The following is a 23188-nucleotide window of genomic DNA, read 5'->3' on the forward strand; positions in this document are numbered from 1 at the left end:
GATTTTCTTCTTGGCTCTTCGAGTGTTTTGGAAACCAAAAGAACCCTTCGGCAGCATCGCTTATCGGCAACAATAAGATCTCTATCTTTGATCTCAGAAAACTTCTAAAGATCTCTGCACTGTCGGCATCAGCTAAGAATTGCCAAAGATGTCGTGCTCCGATAATGCCGACTGCGGGATGGAGATCCGTCATTTAGCGACATCCCACTTTCCTTGTGATACATCATGGTTTCTTTTGATAAAGTGCGTGTTGGACATACTTATATTGATCATTAGTTCTTGTGGTTTCGCTCATTTACTTTGTTCATTTGAATCTCGCCTTCTTCAATTAAAAAGAAATCGTTAGCGAATTTCAACGTAACTCCTGGAAATGGGCTCAATAGCTAGCGAAGGAGCTCCGAATGGGGCTTCCTCAAAGATATTCTCCTCGCTTCGTATTGCATATGGAGACATAGAACTCAAACATCGCGTCATTATGTCGCCAATGACCAGAAACCGTGGGGTTCCATTAGCCGAAAGTACACCGGAAAAACCAAACAGAATTTGGGTAGTAGACGAATTGGTAGCAAAATACTACAGCCAACGGGCTACGGAGGGTGGTCTTATAATCACCGAGAGTATATTGCCCAGTCAAGAGTCTGGTGCCATGCCTGGTGTTCCTGGAATGTGGCTTCCTGAGCACGTAGCAGCATGGAAGCTGGTAAGCGAGAATTCTTACATGAATAAAGTTGCCCTGTCTGAATATTATAGGTCACTGAAGCTGTTCACGCCAAGAAAGGTATCATATATGCCCAATTGACTCATCAAGGACGATGTTCAATCCCTCAAATGCAAGGTCTTCCCACAGTCTCCGCTTCAGCAACACCGTGGTCTACTGACGAAAAGTACCCCTATCCACCGCCAGGAGAGTCCTCGCGTGTGCTATATCGAGACTTTCCGCCTATCGAGCTCACTGTTGCGCACATCCAAAAGACGATTGCGGATCACGTTACCGCGGCGAAGCTATCAATTGAAAGTGGCTTCGATGGCGTCGAGCTCCATGGTGGCAACGGATATCTCATAGAGCAATTTCTGAATTCAAATGTAAATACAAGAACAGATGAATATGGAGGATCTCCTCAAAAGAGATGTAAGTTTGTACTTGAGCTATTACGGGCCGTCGCAAATGAGATTGGGGAGAACAATGTCGCGATCCGGCTAAGCCCATTTGGTATCTACAACGATATGAATGATGATAGTCGATGGGTGACTTGGAGCCATCTTTGTCGCGAGATTCGTTCGGATTTCTCAAAGATCAGTTATGTTCACTTTGTCGAAGCCCGAAACGACGAGCTGGTAGGCCATGAAGTATTCGAGAAGGGCTGGGGTGGGAGGAAGGTTGATATCAGTGGGTTTAAGGATATTCTTGGGGATATTCCAGTTATCAGTGCCGGTCTGTGGAATGCTGAGAGTGTTTGGGGTGCTGTAGAAAGCGGCAGGGTTGATGGTTGCGTATTTGCTAGGTGGTTCGTCAGTAACCCTGATTTGGTCGAAAGGTATGAAGCTTACTCTGCTTATTTCTACTTTTGCTGTACTAACTTTCGCAGATTAAAAAATGGTTGGCCATTGAGCGAATACAACCGAGCGAAGTTTTACGGACCAACAAGTAAACGAGAAGTGGGATACACTGACTATCCCACTTGGGAGGAGTTGAAGAAGAAAGAAGAAAAACCGTAGTATAATCCAAGCATTCAACTATTAAATCCTACAACTATTAAATCCTACATCCTTGATTTCAGATTCCTACTTGAGTACAAAGTATACCAACTGCAACAATAAATGTGTAAAAAAGGGGGTGGGAAAGGAAACGGATTAAAATCCTACAAGACTCTTCATGTGTAGTAATAACGAATTATGTGAATAAATCAGAGATGTTTATGAATCGATATCTCCCACACTAGGAACATGCACTCTGAGCCAGGCAACAGCTGCCGTGTTGCTCTAGCTCTCCTTACATTAGGGAGCTCGGTCGAGCTCCACGAAAGGATTTAACAAAATTGAAGCTTCATAAATCCTCTCAAATACCACGAGGCACATGGCCACAGGTCTACAGTACATGGGACAGTTCATCGTCGCAAGAAATTTGGAGATTGTCCGCCCAGATTTCGCGTCGCATTTCGCCGGCGTTGACCGAGTAGGTCGATCGTGACTCTCGAAGCAGGGAGAACTGCGAATAGTACCTCGTGGTCTGGCGAAACAACACGGAAATGCACGACATGTTTGCCATATGTTTCGCGGACCCAACATCACGATCCCTCGAGGCGTGAACCATCCAGCCCACCCTCGAAATTGAGAATATGCAGAAATATAGCAGTAAGAACATCGGCAAGTGAGAGGCGCGATGCATCTGGAAGACCTCTGACAAACACAACGTGTTGACGAGATATCGCTTTCCGGTCCATCAATTGGCCCAGAATGTTTGGCCCTACGTAAATTAACGCCTCACCCGCAGTTCCAAAATCCTGCACCGATCACCCGTTTCAGAACGCCAATTCCGTCTCGTCTTTTTTGCCGGAGAACGGATGGCAGTTCTTGGCCCACTCGAAACCTTGGTACTCTTGGACGGAGACCCATCCCCGCAAAACTTTAGTTGGCAGTTGAAAAAACGAAATTTCTTGCTCCTTTGCATTGGGCCTGTGTTGGTTCTTATATTTTTGCCATTCGAGATGTGAGCACAGTTTCGGGAGATTTTGAAAGATGTCTCCTCGAATGGCTATAACTCTAGAATAAACCAAGGGCTAGAACTACATTCATAAACCTGCTTCCGCTGCAATTCAACGGTTGTTGTCAAGCTTTGTAAGGCCAACGTAAGAGAGCGAGCCAAGATGCCAAAGCCAAGAGTTAAGCAGCTTAAGCTTATACGCCGCAACTGATCGATGCCAATATTTCTTGGGCACCATCACGGTTACAGAGTGACAGCAGAATTTTGAGACATCGAGACTGCAGCCAATCTTGCATAGGATATCTACATGGCGTTGTCTTGGTGTTGCTCCTTAGACTCTTGGAAATGCCAGAGATGCATATACATGATAGACGACAAGACCTTTAGATGGTGGCTTGACCCTAGCATTTTTATTCCAACTGTCGTTTGACGGGGGAACAATAGGCGTTTCCTGCTGGCTGGTCGACTACTGCTACGTCTCGATATTCTTGGCTTCCCCTATACTTTACGGTGCCGAGGGAGATCTGGCGTGATCTTCTATTGATATAAGAACTCCAGTGAGATTCTTCTTTATTTTGTTTCCCTCTTTTCATCAACAACTTCTTTCTCGGTTACTTTACATACTTTCTTCGGCAGGTCCACTCTTTTCGCTGGCAGGTCCTATACATTCTTTTCTTCGACCATTTCAACCAGCATCTATTCCAGAGCCTTGGCAGAGCCAGTTCGTTCTTTTTCACAACAAATATGCGTTTCTCAACCGTCGTCATGGGCACATTGCTCTCCGGTGCTCTTGCGCTTCCTACAACCACCCCCAATAGCTTCGAAAGACGGGAAATTGCCGAGCGCGACTTATCAGCATCTCTGACTGCGGTTCTCGAGCAAGCACTTTCGTTGTTAAAAGGCGGCGGGGCTGCAGCTAATGAGGGCGCAGTACAGGAGGGAGGAGTATGTTAAGAAAGGAATATTGAGTGTATGTTGGACTTAGCTAACGGTCGTTAAGGATGCCGCTGGAGCTGAAGAGGCCAAGAAAAAGCAGGAGGCCGCTCTACTCGCCGAGGAGGCGAAGAAAAAGGAAGAAGCTGCTTTACTCGCTGAAGAGGCGAAGAAGAAGGAGGAGGCTGCTTTACTCGCCGAGGAGGCAAAAAAGAAGGAAGAGGCCGCTGCTGGAGAGGTAAGCAAATTCTATGACCCGGTTGGATGAGGACTATACTGACATGTTTTTAGGGTGCTGCTGCTGAGGTTTGTAAATACTTAAAGAAAGTTGATAATGACACAAGTCTGACCGAAAATAGGGCGAAGTTGCCGTAGAGAACGAGGTCGAAATCGAAGGCGCATTCGATGTTGCAGTTGCCCTGAATGGTGATGACATCAAGACAGACGTTGTTTTCACCGCAGAAGCGACCGGGAAACTCGAGGTCGAATTCCAAGCTGCCACTGGTACCGATGTAACTGTCACCCAAAACGAGACCCCAGGGACAGCTCCAGCAGGATTTAAGGTGTGCAAAACAACGCCCGGTTCATTTTGAATGACACTCGCTGATGTGCCGTAATAGTTCCTTGATCCCAAATCATACAAAGTCGTGCTTACCGAAGGCGCTCAAGGCATCACCCTCCAGAAGATTGATTACATATTGGATATTACCAGTAAGCTTCGTAGTCAAAAGTCTCCATGGGCTATAACTGACACGCCGTCCAGACGCTGAAGTCATCGCTGCCGGCGATCTCTCCTTAGGTAGAATTGGAAAGCTCGAAGGTGAAGCTTTTGTTGTTGAGAACGTTGGCGAACTTGAGTTTGAGGTTGAAGAGAATGAGCTTTCTTTGACAGTCGCTGATCTCAACGGCGAGTTCGCTGTCTTCGTCCCAGATGGTAAGTCTCTACCCTAACCACATCTTTAAGTTTTAGAGTAGTGCTAATAAGAATTTCGCATTGAAGAAGCTGCTGTTGCCGCTGTAAGAATTTCCCGAACAGAAAGAGAGAATCAAAGCTAACACTTTCTTAGCCAGCTGAAGGAGTAAAATTGGCTGAAGAGGCAAAGTTAGCTGAAGAGGCAAAGTTGGCTGAAGAAGCAAAGGCTGAGCACGCAAAGGTGGCCGAGGAAGCCAAAGCTGAGCATGCCAAACCTGCCAAAGAAGCAAAGCCCGCTGAGGAAGCAAAGGTCGCTGAGGAAGCAAAGGTCGCTGAGGAAGCCAAAGCTGCACACCCAGCAAAAGCCGAGGTAAGCAATACCCTCAATCAGTAGAAACACCAAAGATGCTAACAAGTTTGAAGGGAGCTGTCGTCGAAACCCCGGTTGCAAATGCTACAGCACCAGCTGTTGAGGTCAAGAAGGAAGCCCCAAAAGCAGCCCACATGGCATAGTGCCGTGCTATCCTTGCGAAACTGTAGATAGAGTCAAGACTTGGGGAGATCTGGGTAGCAGATGATGAAGAACCTTTTTGTATCCATACTTATATTTATATTCAGTTCCCGAGAAGAACGTTGTCCAAAGAGCCAGAACCCCCAGCAAGTGTGCCAGTAAGCAAAACGTTGATAACGGTTGCATTTGGTAGTGCCTATCAAGAAGTTGAAAATATCATTACTAATCCAAGGAGTATGTATATGGGTAGGTGGTCGCTGTATTACAAACATGCACCTCAATTTCCGGACCAGCAATAATGAGCCGTAGGACTTTGTGGCAGCTCTTCGTTGGAAATACTGAATGAGGATGCATCCAGCCGTTTTGATGCCCCGCCCGGCGGTGCACAAAGTAAGTGTCAGTCACCTTTCCCACTAATCTTTTGACGGAATTATTACTTCGCAGATTTCAAATAGAGCCCAATAAGGCACTGTATACTTGAATATTACACGACATTAAGCCAATTTGATTAACCAAATCTCGTGTCTGAACTGCCACTTATCTAGTCCACAGCAACCTCATCTCATGAGACTTATTCGTGTGACCAATCTTTAATTCATACATCGTCGCCGTAAAAGATTATAAGCGTGATAACACACAACAATAAGACGGCTTGAAAGAATGGCAAGACTCTTGTTGTGAGTGATACTCGTTGCTCAGTTTAGTCGTACACAACTGACCACTGGTAGGATTGGGGCCACTGGCCATATCGGAGGAGCAGTACTTGAGCAAGTCACTCGCACGTTTCCCACGATCAAGATTTCAGCACTACTGCGTGATCAGAAGAAAGCAGATCGTCTTCAAACTCAGTATCCCAACGTGAAAACTTTGATTGGTAACCTCCATACTACGGATGTTGTCAAAAATGCAGCCAAAGAGGCAGATATAGTGATCAGTAAGGCAACAGACGAGAATGAAAGTATAGTTACACTGATTGGCGAACAAGTACACTAGTCCAGACATTTCACAGGAGAAAGGAATCAAAGCAATTCTTCAACGCCTTGGAGATAACGAAACAAAACGCCATTATATCCACACCTCAGGTACCGCATTGATTTGAGATGAACCAGACGGATCCTTCGCCGGGAAGTGAATCTGGGACGACATAGCTGACATCGACACAATCACCTCTATGCCAGACAATGTCCCACATAGGAATGAGGGCAACGTGCGCATATGCCGTACTTCACAAGTGACTTTACTCTAACAAGCATGCAGCTGGTATTCGCATCACATCCCAGAGTGAGCGTCGCAATCGTCTTGCCTGTTATGGTATACGGGCTCAGCCCTTCCGTTGAGCATCCCTTTCCGCTGACCTTCCCTGAGTACCTGAAAGGGATTCGTTCCTTAGGAAACGGGTTCACCATTTCGAATGGAGCTAATGTCATGGGCTACGTCCATGTCCGAGACCTGGCCCCTCTTTACTCGAAGCTCCTATCATATGCTCTCGATTCAATCTCCGCGGTTGAGGGCAATCAAATATAGGGTCCCAAGGCATATTACTTCGCCTCATCTCAAGAAATGTCGTTCCGCACTCTGACGAGTCAGATGGTAAATGTCTTGAAAGGGCTCGGGGTTCTCGAAAGCGACACCGTCACGATCATTGACGTTTCAGGAGCGGCCAAAGCAAGTGGCGCTATCGACAACGATGATCCACAGTCGTGGGCGAAGCATATAGCAGCTAGTTGTGGGGTAAACATGAGGGTGCGACCGAGTCGAGCATTAATGGTAGGCTGGGAGCCCAGAGAAGTCGAGTTCGTGGACACGATAGAGGAAGTATCCAGAAGATTCCTCGAAAATGAGAGGACGTCGTAGCTTGATAGTCCCATCATATCTCCGTGCACGGTTGGACTTAGGAAGAGAGTTTCCTCCCTACTCGTCGCCGAATGCAGCCCAGAACAGACTATGTCCTTTTCACGTATGTCCATCTATCATCTACCCGTTGCTCGTTGACCAAGACTTCTTTGATGATTCTCACGGCTCCCAACGGAACGATGAAATACCAAAGTCGATGCCTTGCCGCGATTCGTGAAGTATGTGTCGATCAAGTAGGGATTTGGGTTGATTGTGTGGTTTCGTCCGAGGGCAACTCGCGGTCATCTAGCTTTCGGTCGTCGCAACTGGCATTCCTGGCCTCTGATCCCAATCGCCCACCCCTTCCATAAGCTGCGAAATCATTTCTTTCTGACAGCAGCTCCTCAAAAAGGCCCAGGAAATACAAAGGCGTTGCGTGATGGGCGCTCCCAATACGATCGGCGATATGGCGGATGCGATTTTGATCGCATGCGAATGGCTATTTCGATAGAAAGGTAGCTGAAGGACTGCTCGCGAGGAGAGATAACACTGACGGCGAGACAATATACTCCGTGTTTGACTTTGACGCGTGGAAGTTCAGGTAATTGCGAGCGAAAGACTGGAAGAAAACGGGACGGCACCGGGGCTTCGGAGATCCCGGCCCGATCTGTACAGGTTTCAATCGAACTCCTCCAAGGCGAACTCCTTCTTTGCTTCTACAACACTACCTACCTAGGTAGGTATATTCTATACATATTGAGAATGCGCCCTTTATTTTTTAGTCGTCATAACAATGATCTCTGTCTCCTAGGTGCACTCTAGCCCTCGATGAGAGAGTCAGCGCTACCGTACAACAAGGAATTGCTCTACCAATATGAGAATCACTGTGGCCTTCAACGGGTGGACTCAATTGTGGTCTATAGTTCTTCAAGTGCCTAGGTCGATCTTAGTAGATCTTCGCTCGGTGATAGGTAGGCTACTGGCTTTGTTGCGCTCAATCGAACGTGTGAGAGAAGAAAGTTGTGTCGCGACGCGTCGTCGATGCAAACCTAAATTCTCGCAGCAGACGATAGGGTTGCAGAACAACAACTAGGCTGCTAAGTTGAGGCAATTAAACGGACCCTATTGATGCGATGGTTGAATAAGATATTTTTGCGAAGACTATTTCTGGCTCGCGGCGGAGGATACAAGTGTTAGTACACTTTTGACTGGTTTCTTGGTCAGAGTCCTCCATATTATGACTCTAGAAACTTTTGATCTGCTTAGATTTCAGAAGGAAGTCTACTTCATCTAATCCAGTCAAGTTTCTAGACAGAACGTGCGACGTTTTGTCAGTTAAATTGCGTATATATCATTTTCGACCGCTTGTTTTGTTCACCGCGAGTCTGGCTGATATTTCAGCCGACTTCACCTTCAAAACACTTCTGTCCTTGGAGTCGATCTGTACGTTCGATAGTCAACATTCATCCAATCACGAAACCCCTCCTATCCCACTCATTTTACTACGACGATGAATTCTTGCTGAAAATTCTACCGACTCCGTGCGGCGGTCATATCATGTCATCGGCAGCTTCCATGCATATCCTATATATGAAGAAATGCAAGTAGTGTTCAGAGTCTCAGCGATTGCAGAGCAGCTTCATGATGCCAACCGCAACTTCACGATCAATTGCGAACCCCATAGTAACTTCTCCAAGAAAAACAGCGAACGATACAACCATTCCCCAGTTCCTGCCACGGTACATACATGGCTGGAGTCTTGCACCATCAAAATCTACAACGACGGCAAAGGTGAAGCCCACACCAGAGCGAGAACGAGTGAGAGTGACACGCTAATCAGGGCCACCTAGACAACAGCGGTCGATTACTCGAGGAAGTTTTGGGTCTACAATTTCCTTCACGGGATCGAAAAGGACGAGGTTGATGTGCTAGCGGAGTCATCTACAACACGCCAGCGTCGAGTGATTCGCAACAAGCTTGACCGCATACCAGGGGGCGTTCTTCGCATTAGTGGTGCGAGCGGTACAGGGAAAACGACCTTGCTGATATCACTCATGATGCTGGCTTTAGGCCAAAGCTGTCGGATCCTAGCATTTTCCGACACTCAGATCGCCGCGGAAGCTTTAGCAGCACACTTCGAGAAGCGAAATGAGCATGGTGATATTCTAGCCATCAGATTCTGTGGGCAAGCAGAGGAGGCTAGTGAGCTATACCGATCTCTTGACGGAGCAGAAAGTCTGAAGACAGCTGAAGAATCTAAATGGCGGCCTAAAATCACCCCATCCTACTCGCTCGCGGCGGCAGTGTGGTTAGTCCTTGGTGAAGCGGAGCCCCAAAACGACAAGCTCTTCCGACTGTGGAAAACTTATCAAAATTCAGCCAGATTGATAAGAGATCTTTCCCACTTACAATCCCTCAAAAAACGGACTGAGGTGGTGCGGCGCGTCGCCAAAGATATTGTGAATCGGGCGGAGATTATTTTCACGAGCATCGGAGCATCCAGAGATTCCTTTCTATACGAGTATTCAACCAGTGCTGGTCATATCTTTCTTCAAAATGCATCCGAAGTTGACAGCATCCACGACTTCATCGATTACACTTCAAAGCCTATTGTATTCGCCAGCTGCAACAGCATAATTGAAGAAGATAGTCGGTTCGCGAAACTGCAGGACGGGCTGGAATGGACACTCACCCAACAAATTCAAGCCGACCCAGGGCTATTCGATGTCGCAAATAGTTTATTTCACTCAATTACGCTAGTTTATCCCAGAGATGCAAGGCTCTCTTCACTGGCTGGAGCATTCAATACATGCGCAAGTAGCTATGCGGATCTCCGTGGCACAACATTAACGCCACCCCCAGCTGGAAAAGCTTACCCTTTGTTGCTGGATCTGAGGAACTGCAATACCTACTACGGGCGTGATCAATCCGAGAAACGGACTCGCGAGTTCGTAAAATTCGGCCTACAATTCTTGCTTTATCTTCTGAAGCAGAACGACAGCATCACCGCTAAAGACATCATCGTTCTATCTCACACGGCAGGCCAATGCAATGACTGGCAGATTGCACTAGAAGACGAGCGGAATTCAGAACTGACTGGAATTGGGGTTTCAACTATTAAAGCTATGCGTGGCTGGGATTCCAAATTTGTTCTGTGGGACACTGCTGTTGGTGCTGGGATAAACCATCATCATGATTTTATGCCGGACCGGAAGGAAATCTATACGGCGATTACATCGCACTCAAAGGGTCTCGTCATTGTGGCAGATACTTCTCCTTCCAAATGTGGAAAGCGACAGGTGGTTGAAACCGGCAGTCGCGCAAAGATCTTGTATTGTGAAGAGTGCAAGAGCAGAGCAGATAGTGAAGGATCTGACCATCAAAAAACATTTCCCAAAGAAGACCCAACTATTCGGGCAGCATTTGACTGGATGGAAGGTCATGGCTGCACTATTCAAATTGATTCAAACAACAACTAGGTGGCACGAGGATTGGAGTAACATGATGGGTTTCGCTAATGTAATGGATGATAATCTGAAGGGGATGTTGTGGACTGCTTCGAGACTGCTTCAGACTGACGAGACAACTGTGTTCGCGAGATATGTTGCAGCCAGATATTCGTGTTTAAACCCCTTTTGAAGAAACAGTTAATGTCATGCTTCGCCATTGTATCTCTACACGCAAAGCACAAAATATATCTGTTTGGCTGAGCAAATAGGAGATAACCATTTAAGGTATATCCGAAAGCACGGGTGATGCGAGCCATGGCAAGCACGATTGAACCTTCTAGGTTCCCACCAAAACACCTTCGTAGCGGAGACACATTGTTCAATCTGTAGGTATTAAACATCTGAGGCCAGGCTTTGTTGAATACCTGCAGTCTTGTCACACTTTGATCGTGGTCTAGAGTCATATCGTTGCAAGACTGAGAGCAAACACCAGCAAACATCACAAGTAAGTCAAAAGCCATCTCGAGCGCGATAGACCTGCGCTCAGATACGCGTTTATACGCGTTCTTTCAATTTTCTACGTGTTCTGACTTCATTCTTAGGATCACTGTTCCTAAACACAACATGGCAGTTCTTGACATCGGGCTCCAAGTCCAGATACGTGTGGATGGCCAACCGTTAAAAGAATATCGACCAGAAGTCGACGAGGAGTCCAGCTCAGAGAAAAAATGTATTCAGTACGTTGAGTGTTTGACCGACAAGGAATTTGAAATCAACATGTCCGTGCTGGAATTGTACAAGTGGGACAGTCCTGCACTGAAGTGTCGTATATACTTGGATGGAGCTTATGTCGCATCTTCAACCCTCCTCCCACAAAGGAAAATCACGACTTGCGGAGGCTTTACAGAAGACGGGTTTGTCAAGACTTTTGTCTTCTCTAAGATCAATACAGGTAAGCCGATCGAAATTATCCTCGTGCCCGATGACATCCTGTTGGCCCTGTCATCGTAGTATCGGACGAGTCTTCCGCCTCAAATTTCGCCGACGACGTGCAGAGTCTTTCAAAGATTGAAGAAAACAAAGTCTTAATTGACCGGGTTTCTCGGGCTATTTCGAAGCCAGCTCCCAACCCAGCTGGCAAGAAAGATCTGGTGCGCAATGGTTCTTCTGGTAACGATTCTTTAATCCCTTCTGTTGTTCACGAAAAAGCAATGAAAGGAGAAGTTAAATCGCACGGTGTCACGTAAGTTGTCACAATAACTCAATTTACGTGTCTCTAAATGCAGAACTAGCTTTGCTTCTAAACCTGTCCCTGAGTCGAAATCGAAAGGCGCCAAGCAAAAACATGCAACATACAAGACAACATATTTGGATGATCCAAAATTCCCGCTAGGGGTTTTCAAGTTCAAGTACAGATCTAAAGGTAGGCTTTACTATACTACTTCGATGCAGACAACCTTTCGCTAAGTGGTCGTGCACAGAGTCGTTACAGCAACTTCTCGTGATACCACGTACGCCTGAACCGGAAGACGTAAGCGAGGTTCCAGACATCAAGCCAGTCGATCTTCAAGGTCTGAGTGCGGACGAACGAAAGGATGTCGAGGAACATATTCGACGATTGAAGGTACAGTGTGAATTCTTTCAACTGGGGTTGTTGTTGACTAACCTCGTAGACTTCGAATGATCGTGCCGCTCTTCCCGCATTACGAGTCAAACACGAGCGCGGTGAAGAAGAGAACCAGGGTGGTCTGAACAAGAGGGCAAAAGCATCTCAACGAGAGATTGAAGTTGTGGATTTAATTGATGATTGATGTCGATTGCTGGGGTGTGTTCAGTCTTTTGCCAAAAATATGGGATGAGAATTGGGAGTCCGGATATGGAAATGCAAGATGATACCCTGGCATGTTCTCAAATATGTCATTGCATTTTGCTGGGCCATGCAACAAGCACATTTCTTACTTCTATGCCGAGCGCTTTTTTTCTGATGAAAACTTGGTTGCTCTTTACTTGTAGGGTAAACTATTCATTCAAATACTACTATCATTGAAGGTCACCCTATGTTATTGACTGATTGGTCGCCTGAGACGAAATGCGGGGCGGACGCCTTTTTGTAACCACCCTAGCGGTTGACGTGGCACCAGATCTGGCACGTTTTCATCTCCAATCACTCATCAAATTTATCGGAAGAATCTCTTACACAATGCTGTGTGAACGCTGTCAGACACTCCAACATTTCAGAGACTTAGCAAGAGCGACCACGAGCCCTAGGCTTCCCGAATACATAGAAACCCTCACACTTCGCGCTGCAGCACTGGCTGGATGTGATCTTTGTGCAATCATATATAATGGCTTTAAATGGTACAGTTATGTTGATAGCCGCGATTTCCCCAACGCTATACAATGCTACCCTCCAATCGATGTTGACGAGCCATTTTTTGCTTGGGAAGATCCGCGTGGGACAGCAGAAGTTTTAGAATTTTATGCAGCTGATGGTAAGCTTCACTATCAAGGAATCGCGGTCATCATGGGCGAGCTTAATAAGATGAGATATAGGCGCAGAGAGAAAATATTCAGTGCTGAATCCTGGAAAAGCTGTCTACTCACATTCCGACTCTGAAGCATGCTACAAGCTGATTGAGAACTGGGTTCAAGAGTGCATACTAAGACATCCTTCCTGTGCTAGTACGGAAGAATCACGTCTTCCAACAAGAGTAATAGATGTCGGCAAAGCCGGCGACATTCCAAAGCTTTATATCACTCGCAAAGAGTACGCTCCCTACATTGCACTGAGTCATTGCTGGGGTAGCTTTCAAATCATAACAACAACGAAAGGCACCCTCGGGATCAGACAAGAAGGAATTGAGTGGGCTGATCTTTCGAAGACTTTCCAGGATGCTATCACCATAACGAGAAAACTTGGCGTCAGATACTTATGGATCGACTCTCTGTGCATAATCCAGGATGACTCGGAAGACTGGCAAGTTGAATCGTCGAGGATGGGCCCGATATATCGAGATTCGTATCTAACTGTTTGTGCCACACTGTCCGCTAATGGTAGAGGTGGATGCTTCTCAGAGAGAAGAGTCCAGAGTGGAAATCTTTCGGAACGCCTTGATGACCCAGATGGGAAATATCCATCAGGTGTTTATGTTCGTCGTAAGTTCGAAGGACAACACAATATCCTCGATCCTTTTGCTACTAGAGAAGTTGAGGCCTTCCCATTACATAGCCGAGCTTGGGCATTTCAAGAGCGATTGCTAGCCACGCGTGTTGTTCAGTATACGCGGGAAGAGTTGAGATGGGAGTGCAAAAGTGACACCAAGTGCGAATGTGGAGGGTTTGATTTGCAAAACACAACCGCACATGGAACTAGGAATTTCAAGAGTTACTACGATGATTCAAAAACGGCAGACAGTAAGACGCTTCGAGAGGCTTGGTCTCGAATTCTCGAATTATTCTCGGAAAGGCAGTTGACTTATGAGAGTGATCGTCTGCCAGCATTGTCGGCTATTGCGCAAGACGTCCAAAGCGACCTGACTGGTGAGTATCTTGCAGGATTGTGGGAAAAGTTTCTTCCAGAAGATCTTCTATGGGAGGTATTAGAGCCTAGGGTTTCAGCAAAAGGCTATCGAGCGCCGTCATGGTCATGGGCATCACTTGACTCGTCTAAGATGATGTGCTTCTCAAGTCGTACACAGTATGCTGATGAAGCCAAATATCCGCACAGAGTTCATGTGAGAGTACTGGAAGTGGGTTGTAAACCAGCTGGACGAAACCCAAAGGGTAACGTCCAAAGTGGCTACCTTAAGATTACCGGGCCATTACTAGAGTCGACAGAAATCGCTGCTTTTTATACCAGCGCCACAAGCACGCGGGATAACCACAGTGTTGCAGCTTTTCGATATCCCGACGAATTCGCTAGCGATACGAGCGACACGAAGCTGTTAAAACGACAGGATAAGTCTTTGCCTCGGAAGCGGGTGTTTTTCCTCAGATGCATCACCTTCACAACCAATCCCGACGGGAAGGCGAAAAAGGTTGCGTCGTTGGTTCTCGTTCCTTCTGACAGAGTTGCTAATGCATTCGAGAGAATTGGGAAATTGGTACATGATAAGTTAGGAGATGCTGAGGAATTCTATCGTGAATCGAAGGAGACCACTATTACTATTGTCTAAATAGGGAATTGAAAGCTGGGGTGTACTTTTCATGCTCTTGTTTTTTTTTCTTTTGAATTGGATTAGACAACATCGCTTTCCTGGGAAGTAATTAGGGTTACGACGTTCTTCGTTTGGACCATGGTAGACTCCAAATCAGAATAGTGCCGAGTATGCTACGAGTTATCATAGGCTGTACTGCATCGATTGAATTTCCATTATTTGTATGGGTACACTTTACACTTCAATGGGGTAGTTGAAGAGGTTTACGATCGTTGGCAGAATACGAACAGTGAGCATATGACGGATGAGGAGGCTTGGCTCTCATATACGCAGTCCCTCTAAGCGAGTGGCTCGCATTCATTGACACTGCCTATGATCTGTATTGCTAGCGGTAGGCTGATCAATCATATATAATTGGAAAGGCAAAATCTAGGTAGATAAACCCACCTGAGTCCGGGCAGTATAAATAATACTTCCGTCAGAAGCGTACGCAGCATCAACTCCAGCTTGGATCAGGGGTTCCTCCGCTGGCTCGTAACCGTCGATACCAAACCATAAGGAAACAGCAGATCCCGGCGAATTAATGCTCCTGTCGACTGTTGATTTGGGAGCGACCAAAGCTATACTTAATCTTAGTATACAGTGATGTTCTTTCTTTACCATGCGCATTTTTCAGATGTTAAGGTTTAATTAAGAATAACAGCGGAGCCAAGAGGTGTAGAACTAGAACTAAAATAATCACTACCAACTACAGTCACAAAACCCCCCTGAATCTACCGGAGGTGCCGCTATTGCAACTTCTGCTCAGTTATCCAATTGATGATTTCTTTTGTAGGACGCTTGTTCGGCAATGCCAACGTGTTACTTGCGAAAAGGGTCAGAGTGAGAAATGAATCAAAACCATATTGATTATAAAGAGCGAAGTTTTCAAGGAGGTATGTCTTTATAGAAATCTGACTTCTTGTATGATGTTTGGTATTGAGATTCGGTTTAGAAATTTCGGCATACGTATACCTTTTTGTTCTGCTAGTATCGACGCTGACATTTCTATGTTTCTAGTTAGTCTCTAGTACTCTATGCCTGTAAGTGGCCATTAACTGCGAAATAAAGTTCATTCAAATTAGATAGAGAAAGATCTTCAACAGCCCAACAATTCTACTGTCACTAAAAAGATATTGAGCGGACTTAGCGGTCAAGAATTCGACAAACTCGTGATATGTTAGCAAGGTGGCATTGATCCGTGTCTGCCAATAACTGAACATCCATATCACATATCTCATGCTTCCTTCAATTGATTGAACTGATTATGTCTGGATTGTCAATATTCGCATAGCACCGGAGGCGAAGATCATCACCGAATTGTTACCTGTAACACAATTTCTCGTATTGTTTAATAATGACTTGATGAGAAATTAGGTTCTCATAGTAGAAAGAAGAACAAGGAATCGAAGTGAATATAGACAAGCTACGAGGATTTTGTGAGCATAAGCACTTCAAGCGGGCCGAGGACCTCCTGGCCCGAGATCCTCTCATGCCGTATGAGGACGAGGAAGCCCAGGTTTTGATGATCAGATCGAACATGTAGCTTTCATTTTAGCCGGACTGGAAAATTTGAGAAGTCTGGGGAAATCTGGGGAAATCTGGCGGAGAAACTCGTCTCTCTGCAAGTCATGTTCTGGGGTGCTTCTCACCCAACAAAAACACTGCCCCCAAGGCTTATGTACATCATGTACCCCTCACAAAAATGCAGTTTAGGGAAAATGGTGACCATATGATCATATCTGCATGATTCTGTGAGCAATTCAATAAACAGATGTTCCGATGGCTTTCAGGCTTCGCGCTCGACTAGGGGTATTACCACAATTTGGAGAATTCTTTAAGAGCTACTCACACTGATGTTTGTATCCATATAATCCGCGGTGAATATGGTAAGTAAGTCAAAAGATTGATTTCTCTGTGGCTCGTAATACTTCTTCGCTTTGAAAATACACTACTATTTCAACGGTCTCGTTTTTGTGTTTGACGATAGTTAGCGAGAAGCCCAATAAAAGCAGTGTGAGTTTCCATGAATCCATCATCCAAATAAGCTTGCCAAGTTGGTTGTCTCCACGCAGCTACTGAAAGCCATAAAAGGTCCAATTAAAGAGGTCTCAGAACTTTAAACTAATTTCATTTGTTCGAAATGGTTATCCTCGCTTATGTAAAGGGGTATTGGTCTAGCGCCTTGGAACAATCAATGTGAATCCTTTGAAACAATTGGACGCAAAAAAGTGGCTCCGTCTTGGCCACGCAAAGACCCTGGTACTCGTAGCCAAGAACGTTTTGATCTACAAACCATCTGAAAACGGAAGAATCTCAGTCTTAACAACTGACAAGTACAATGCCGAGCCTTAGCACCCGTTCGGAATTTAGTATCCTCGTATTTTGAGCACGGCCAATTAATTTCCCATTCTCACGACAGTCATGTCAGGTGGACCAAACCATCACGTATCTGAGATGAGGGGATCATGAAGGAGTTGAGATGCTCAATATTCTCCGGAGATATCGAATAGTACCTGTCAAGATATTTAAGAAGAGTCTTTTCCGCCATGTTAGTAACTTTCTTTCACCAGCATTCGCACATTCATTCTCTCATTCAATTCTTATACAAATTTTCACCATCGTCTCAAGCTAGTCTTTGAGTTTCACACAATTATCCTCACCTCTACATCAACACTTGAACAATTAAGCTCACCAATCTCAAAATGAAATCCCAAATTCTCGTCGCTGCTCTGGGACTCATCTCCTCAGCTTCTGCTGCTCCTTCTTCTTCAATCGAGGCACGTGTTGCAGGAGCTCCCATCGGATACGGAGCAGCAACAACTGGAGGTGCTGGAGGAATAACAACCACTGTCACTACTTGTGCCGCTCTTATCACTGCTGTTGACAAGAAGTCTGTAGCTAAGAGAATCGTTTACATTGATGGCCTACTCACCGGCTGCGGCATTGTTGATGTCGGCAGCAATGTTTCCATCTTTGGAAAGGGTGCTAAATCTGGTATCAAAGACGCCGGTTTCCGCGTTCGCAAGAACACCAATGTCATCTTCCAGAACTTGTCTCTGGGCCCTGCCCCTCCAAAGGGTGATGTTCTGGCCATTGACGAGTCAACAAAAATCTGGATTGATCACAATGACTTCATCTCTCATGGTCTTACCGGTGGCAAGGATGACTACGATGGTTAGTACAGATTCTCATGACTATCATAGTTCCGCATATACTGACTCCTTTATCAGGACTTCTAGATGTTTCCCACGCCGCTGATGATGTTACCATCTCATGGAACAAGTTTGGCGGACACTGGAAGGGCTCCCTAGTCGGTCACTCCGACAACAACGCCGCACAGGATACCGGCAAACTTCACGTCACCTACCACCACAACCAGTGGTCTCAAGTCAACTCCCGTCTCCCATCTGTTCGATTTGGAACCGTCCATGTCTACAACTCCCACTACCTTGGCACTGATACTTCTGGTGTCAACTCCCGCATGGGTGCTCAAGTGTACGTTGAGGCCAACGTCTTCGACAACACCAACCTCGCAATGGTCACCGACCTCGATTCCAAGCTTCCAGGTTCTATCTGTGACGTCAACAACATCCTCACTGGCACATCCACCAAACGTATCACCCAAACCTGTACACTCAAGATCCCATACGCATACACTGCCGAGAAGGCCAGCACTGTTGCTGTTTCGGTTGCCAGCGGCGCTGGTGTCGGAAAGGTTTCTCCATAAATGGAGGACATCTACGCCGAGCTGAGGTTAAAAAAAAAGGGAAAACATTTTTTTTCGAGAGGGGTTGAAAGAAACCCATGGCTGGTTCATGTATATACTTTTCTATTCTTCTACTTGCACATATCGCAGACAGCACAAATTTATATATTGTCAACACATTAAAGTAACCTAGTCTTCAAGAAAAGATGTTTTCTCTCGGGCGAGGAAAACTGGCTGATAAATCCACGACATAATCACGACGGAAAAATGGTGAGGAGCTTACGCGAGAATGTCAGGCAGGAAGCGAACAACATACCAGATATGAAAACAGGAGCTGGAGCTCTAGGCAAGATCTTGCTGTGCGGGGCCATTCGTTCCGACTGCCCCGAAATAGTTCTACTCGTAAGTGAGAAGCCGTGGATCTAAGTCGCCTCAGTTTGAAATTCCAAGCCACAGCGCTTTGCTGCAACCTTCCTCAGCCTCTCAATACTGTCATGAGATTTCGGGTTCTACCTCCTTACACAGCCTGTTTTCCAAACTGGAAGTTATTTGTCCTCGGTTATCACATCAGGTGCATGTGGAATTTAATGTGGGTAAGTTCCATGAACAAAAAAATATGCTAACATTGTGAGTCTATCGGGTTTTAACTTCCCGTTGAATTCCAACGCTGTTTCTAGATGCATCCCCCTCTTTTCTGACTTCAATCCTAATGTCTAGATGCAATAATTGGGTAACAAAGAAAAATCTGTGGGTTTGAATTTCTTCCAGTGTGAATTTTGCGTCACTTTCTAAGACGTGGGATTTCCACAGAAGACGCCTACCTTTGAAACGAATTATTATTGTTAAGTTTTATCGTATCTTTTACCGCGTGAGTTAATGGTAGCCTCTCCGCAAGCTTCCAACAACAACTTTAATCATTAAGTCACATGGTAGCGTTTGCAGAGGACGCACAATGTTTACGATTGGTCGAGTTAAACGAATTGCCCAATGCTCTCATCATTGGTCAGCCGATCATGTTCTGACTAATGGAATGGATAAATTCATTGCGTCCACAATTGGTGGATAAAAGAATGCACGTCTCACTTCAGAATTTGGGAATTGGAGAAGGGAGTCAAGTCATCAGATCACAGCAGCCACAATGCCAGGCGTTGAATTCGACAGGTTCAAAATGTGCATGTCGCCAGTCCAGCGTACTTATGCAGTGGCCACAAGTTATGTGATTAAAATCCACATCTTTTTTGAAATCTTTGAAGAAGACTTTATAAGAGGTCTAAAGTTATCTATGTAATTGTAAACTTGGGGTATTTTATTTTACTTCACCAGGATAGGTGACTATCTTTTGGTTTGAAGATGTAACAATGACTAGATCTAGTTATGGCATAGGAGTAGATTGAAAAGTGTTTTTCCTGACTTTGTTAAAAACAAAGAGTGATTTGAAATGATTGTGTGGCTGTCAGATTTAAGCGATTTTTGTTTTGAATTTCAAATTGCTTCAGAGGAAAGGTGAATAAGGATTGGAACGCATAACGATATAATCCAGTGAATTAATTACTGAAAACTATGATGCGATCTTGATCAATATAGCCTGCTGGGTGGTGAGAATGAAACGTTCCTTCCCTATTTCTCATTTAGCCAAGACCTCGTACCTTTTACCCCAGATTCCGGCACTTAAGATCCTGGAATCTGGGGTCACGCGAAAGCTTGTTTCTTTCCGGCTTTAGCATCATTGCAGAAATCCACGTTTTTTATATTAATCTACAATGTTACTCAAGTTCATTTACCCAGTGCAGCAGGCCAAACATGCATATAAAGAGGTCCTTCTTGGCACCTAGTGTTCGATAAGAACTTGGCAAAGCTTGTATAGTTTAATTCAATCCTTCAAAATCAAGCCGCCACCATGGTTTCATTCACACATCTGCTTATTGCTTCGTCAACAGTCTTAGGGATATTCGCCGCTCCTGCAATTGACAAAGTCGAGCGCGACTCCGCCGCTGAAAGTCTTCCAGATTTCGAAATCGGTGGGGCCAACCTTGCTCGTCGTCAAGATTACACTCAGAACTACAAGACTGGCGGTAATGTCAACTTTCAGTCAACAAACAATGGCTACTCTGTGACCTTCTCTGGGGCTCAAGACTTTGTTGTCGGAAGAGGATGGAAAACTGGAACTTCAAGGTAGATAATCAGCTCTTACAGCCAGCAACCCTGCATCATCACATCGCTGACTATTTATGATTAGAAACATCACGTTCAGCGGCACCACCACTGCTTCTTCTGGAACAGTACTTCTATCCGTGTATGGCTGGTCAACCAATCCGCTCGTTGAATACTACATTCAGGAATATAGCAACAGTAACGGCGCCGCACAAGGTACTAAAATCGGTACACTCGAAAGCGATGGATCTACATATGATATTTGGAAGCATCAACAAGTCAATCAGCCCTCCATCTCTGGCACAACCACGTTCTGGCAGTACATTTCTGTGCGACAACAGAAGAGAACTACCGGCGGAACCATCACTACCGCCAATCATTTCGCTGCTTGGGCTAAGCAAGGAATGAAGTTGGGGGCCATGAATTACCAGGTCCTCGCTACAGAAGGGTGGGGAAGCGCTGGTGGAAAATCGAACAATGTCATAAGCAGCTCGTAAAAGCCGGCGGGCTGATCTATCTGACAAAAGATGGGCAAGTTGGAGAAAATATGGTGGGGGCAGGAAAAGTTCTAGGATCAGGTTATCGATGTTGAGTGAAAATTTGAGTGATCATTGCTTCAAAACTAAGCAGATAATGACATCAAGTAAAATATAACAGTTGTGTTGCAAAGTTAACTGCTGAAACGATCAAACTGACGTATAATTGAGCTGTGCAAAATAGTGTCATGAGATCAACGTTCCCAAACATTCTACGCTTTTCAATTAAGCCTAATTAATTTTAATTGGCAATATATGACAAGTGTATACAAACACCCATAAATCTTTAGCCTGTCAAGAACCCTCATGACAGCATCTATATTTTGAAACATTCCCAACAGATATTTCAATATTCTCTCCATAGATCCCTTAGACATAAATTCAAATCCATCGAAACATTAAACTCGTCTCATGACCGCGTCATCCACGAAACCACTCAAAGCTTAAAGAGATCCAAGTTGTCATCGCCAATCTCTTCTACTTCATCATCTTCACCGTTATAGAACGCTGTTTCTAACAGTTTTCTGTCGCCTTCATGCAGGCTTTTCCAGTCTTTTTGGTCTTGCTTTTTACCAATTTTCACAACGTTTCCAATCTCTGCTTGAGTTCTTTTCGACATCGTACTCGCATGTTCATGTTTTCTTTTCAACAATCTGTACGCGGCGAGTAACTTCGTGTCTTCTCTTATCGACTTGTCATTTTGAAGCGCGGCGTAGTAACAGCTGAGTCCATTGGCGAACGAAATTCTCGTCTGATTGAAGTCGTTATATGATTTGGTGCCAGGGTGGTACCAGACGTTGATGTCAGACCACCAGTTCGTGACATCTATCAACATGCTTTGACTTTTGTGGTCCATTTTTCGGATGTAATGAGGCGTAAATCCACAATACAGACTTGAAAATTCTTCGTCGATTTGTTCGCATGGAACGTTCGACCGATTCACAAATATGAGAGAGTCTGCGATTACATCGGCGGCGTAGCAGGCTTTGCTGCCTGCCTCGATGATCTTCAGCTCCGGGCCAACCTGATTATTTTCCGCGCGTTGTCTCTCAATTCTTGCTGCTCTTACCTTGTACCCGATGTGAAAGAGTGGTTTTAATTCATCAACGCGGTTTTTTAAGATCGCAAATTCCTCCTGCGAACGAGTGAGAAGATGGTCTCGGTTCTGCAGAAGCATCTTAGCATCGCCGAGAAGTTCTTTGTATTTTATTTCTATTCTTTCAAATTCAGCTCCTTGCTCTGCAAGTTTGTCATGCATCTCTTGGCGAGAATCTTTAAGCTGGCGTTTGAGTGATAAAACCTTGGTCTCGTGTTCTGCCGAGACCCTTTGCGCTTCAAAGTAACTATGCTCCATGTGCTTTTTGAAAAAGTCATATCTCAGACTGTCGAGCGACCTTGAACCTCTTTGTGCATTGCTCTCCGTGCAAGATGTCGGCGGTTCTGCTTGAGGCAGGTCATCTGCCAAACTCATCATCGCCACAACTTTGTGGAGAAGCACGCTGATTGCGCACTCGATCAGATTTCTCATGCCGTCAGCGGATACGACCTCTATTGGTAACACTTTTGATTTGGTGTCCAGCAGAATTGAGTTTTGGGTATTAGCCATTTCAGCTTTCACCACATCCATTTTTTCTTGTTCCGCTTTGATTTTGGCTTTCCTGTCCCTGATCTCAAGGAGAAGTCGGGAAGATTCTATCATATCATGAAAAAATGCCTCTTTGCTCTTGATAAGCTCAATTGCCTCATTGCAATGGTTTATGGCATGGACTGGATCGTAGGAAACAGTCCAAGACTCCAGATTCCGTTGGATTCTCTCTTCTTGAGTGTTTATTTTTGGCTTATTTGAACTGATCAATCTTGCCAACGCTTTTCGTGCTTTCTGAAAACTTTGAATTTCTTCTGTCGCCGTATTGATCGCCGATGCACATCGGTGGAGTTCAAGGTTTCCGGAAGCTATATCTTGTTCCAGAAGCTGCATTTGAATCTCCTCCTGAATGTTGCTCAGACACGATTGATATCGTGCCCTCAAAGTCAGAATACTTTGGTCATAACTTCCAGGTGATACCGGTTGTATCTCCTTTTCCACCATGATTTCGGCTGGAGTTATCGCTCGCTTGGGATCATCTAAGGTGTTTGATTGACTAGGAAGAACGGAGCGAGTAATGCCCTGCTCATCGACGAGTGAGTGTTGGGTAGGAATAATCTGAGCTTCCATTTCAACTGCCGGCTGGGTGGTGCTACTGTAACTTATGAGAT

At 45.3% G+C, this 23188-nt stretch overlaps 9 protein-coding genes across 9 annotated transcripts; 8 read left to right on the plus strand and 1 right to left on the minus strand.

Moving 5' to 3' along the window:
* Positions 1-475: 475 nt before the first annotated feature.
* GLAREA_11257 (FMN-linked oxidoreductase) lies at positions 476-1716 on the plus strand (the record flags this gene model as incomplete). The annotated part of the gene is made up of 3 exons (XM_008079445.1): positions 476-700; positions 751-1535; positions 1587-1716. 3 exons carry the CDS (start codon positions 476-478, stop codon positions 1714-1716), a joined length of 1140 nt encoding a protein of 379 aa, XP_008077636.1.
* A 1729-nt stretch (positions 1717-3445) lies between these two features.
* Positions 3446-5060, plus strand: GLAREA_11258 (uncharacterized protein; the record flags this gene model as incomplete). Its single annotated transcript, XM_008079446.1, has 9 exons — positions 3446-3646; positions 3702-3872; positions 3926-3940; positions 3994-4197; positions 4255-4345; positions 4398-4568; positions 4620-4651; positions 4702-4917; positions 4971-5060. The coding sequence occupies 9 exons, from the start codon at positions 3446-3448 to the stop codon at positions 5058-5060; spliced, it is 1191 nt and encodes a 396-aa protein (XP_008077637.1).
* A 658-nt stretch (positions 5061-5718) lies between these two features.
* Positions 5719-6912, plus strand: GLAREA_11259 (NAD(P)-binding Rossmann-fold containing protein; the record flags this gene model as incomplete). Its single annotated transcript, XM_008079447.1, has 5 exons — positions 5719-5735; positions 5787-5992; positions 6237-6265; positions 6316-6498; positions 6583-6912. The coding sequence occupies 5 exons, from the start codon at positions 5719-5721 to the stop codon at positions 6910-6912; spliced, it is 765 nt and encodes a 254-aa protein (XP_008077638.1).
* Positions 6913-8535: 1623 nt separating this feature from the next.
* On the plus strand, positions 8536-10370 carry GLAREA_11260 (P-loop containing nucleoside triphosphate hydrolase; the record flags this gene model as incomplete). The annotated part of the gene is made up of 2 exons (XM_008079448.1): positions 8536-8682; positions 8742-10370. 2 exons carry the CDS (start codon positions 8536-8538, stop codon positions 10368-10370), a joined length of 1776 nt encoding a protein of 591 aa, XP_008077639.1.
* Positions 10371-10964: 594 nt separating this feature from the next.
* GLAREA_11261 (uncharacterized protein) lies at positions 10965-12151 on the plus strand (the record flags this gene model as incomplete). Its single annotated transcript, XM_008079449.1, has 5 exons — positions 10965-11292; positions 11352-11583; positions 11633-11763; positions 11822-11964; positions 12014-12151. The coding sequence occupies 5 exons, from the start codon at positions 10965-10967 to the stop codon at positions 12149-12151; spliced, it is 972 nt and encodes a 323-aa protein (XP_008077640.1).
* Positions 12152-12540: 389 nt separating this feature from the next.
* On the plus strand, positions 12541-14515 carry GLAREA_11262 (uncharacterized protein; the record flags this gene model as incomplete). Its single annotated transcript, XM_008079450.1, has 2 exons — positions 12541-12832; positions 12894-14515. 2 exons carry the CDS (start codon positions 12541-12543, stop codon positions 14513-14515), a joined length of 1914 nt encoding a protein of 637 aa, XP_008077641.1.
* A 2726-nt stretch (positions 14516-17241) lies between these two features.
* Positions 17242-18266, plus strand: GLAREA_11263 (Pectin lyase-like protein; the record flags this gene model as incomplete). The annotated part of the gene is made up of 2 exons (XM_008079451.1): positions 17242-17713; positions 17770-18266. 2 exons carry the CDS (start codon positions 17242-17244, stop codon positions 18264-18266), a joined length of 969 nt encoding a protein of 322 aa, XP_008077642.1.
* A 1876-nt stretch (positions 18267-20142) lies between these two features.
* Positions 20143-20893, plus strand: GLAREA_11264 (Concanavalin A-like lectins/glucanase; the record flags this gene model as incomplete). Its single annotated transcript, XM_008079452.1, has 2 exons — positions 20143-20417; positions 20482-20893. 2 exons carry the CDS (start codon positions 20143-20145, stop codon positions 20891-20893), a joined length of 687 nt encoding a protein of 228 aa, XP_008077643.1.
* A 475-nt stretch (positions 20894-21368) lies between these two features.
* On the minus strand, positions 21369-23147 carry GLAREA_11265 (uncharacterized protein; the record flags this gene model as incomplete). The annotated part of the gene is made up of 1 exon (XM_008079453.1): positions 21369-23147. The coding sequence occupies one exon, from the start codon at positions 23145-23147 to the stop codon at positions 21369-21371; it is 1779 nt and encodes a 592-aa protein (XP_008077644.1).
* Between the last annotated feature and the right edge of the window lie 41 nt (positions 23148-23188).

This window comes from Glarea lozoyensis, assembly GCF_000409485.1.
Source record: "Glarea lozoyensis ATCC 20868 chromosome Unknown GLAREA11, whole genome shotgun sequence".
NCBI lineage: Eukaryota > Fungi > Ascomycota > Leotiomycetes > Helotiales > Helotiaceae > Glarea > Glarea lozoyensis.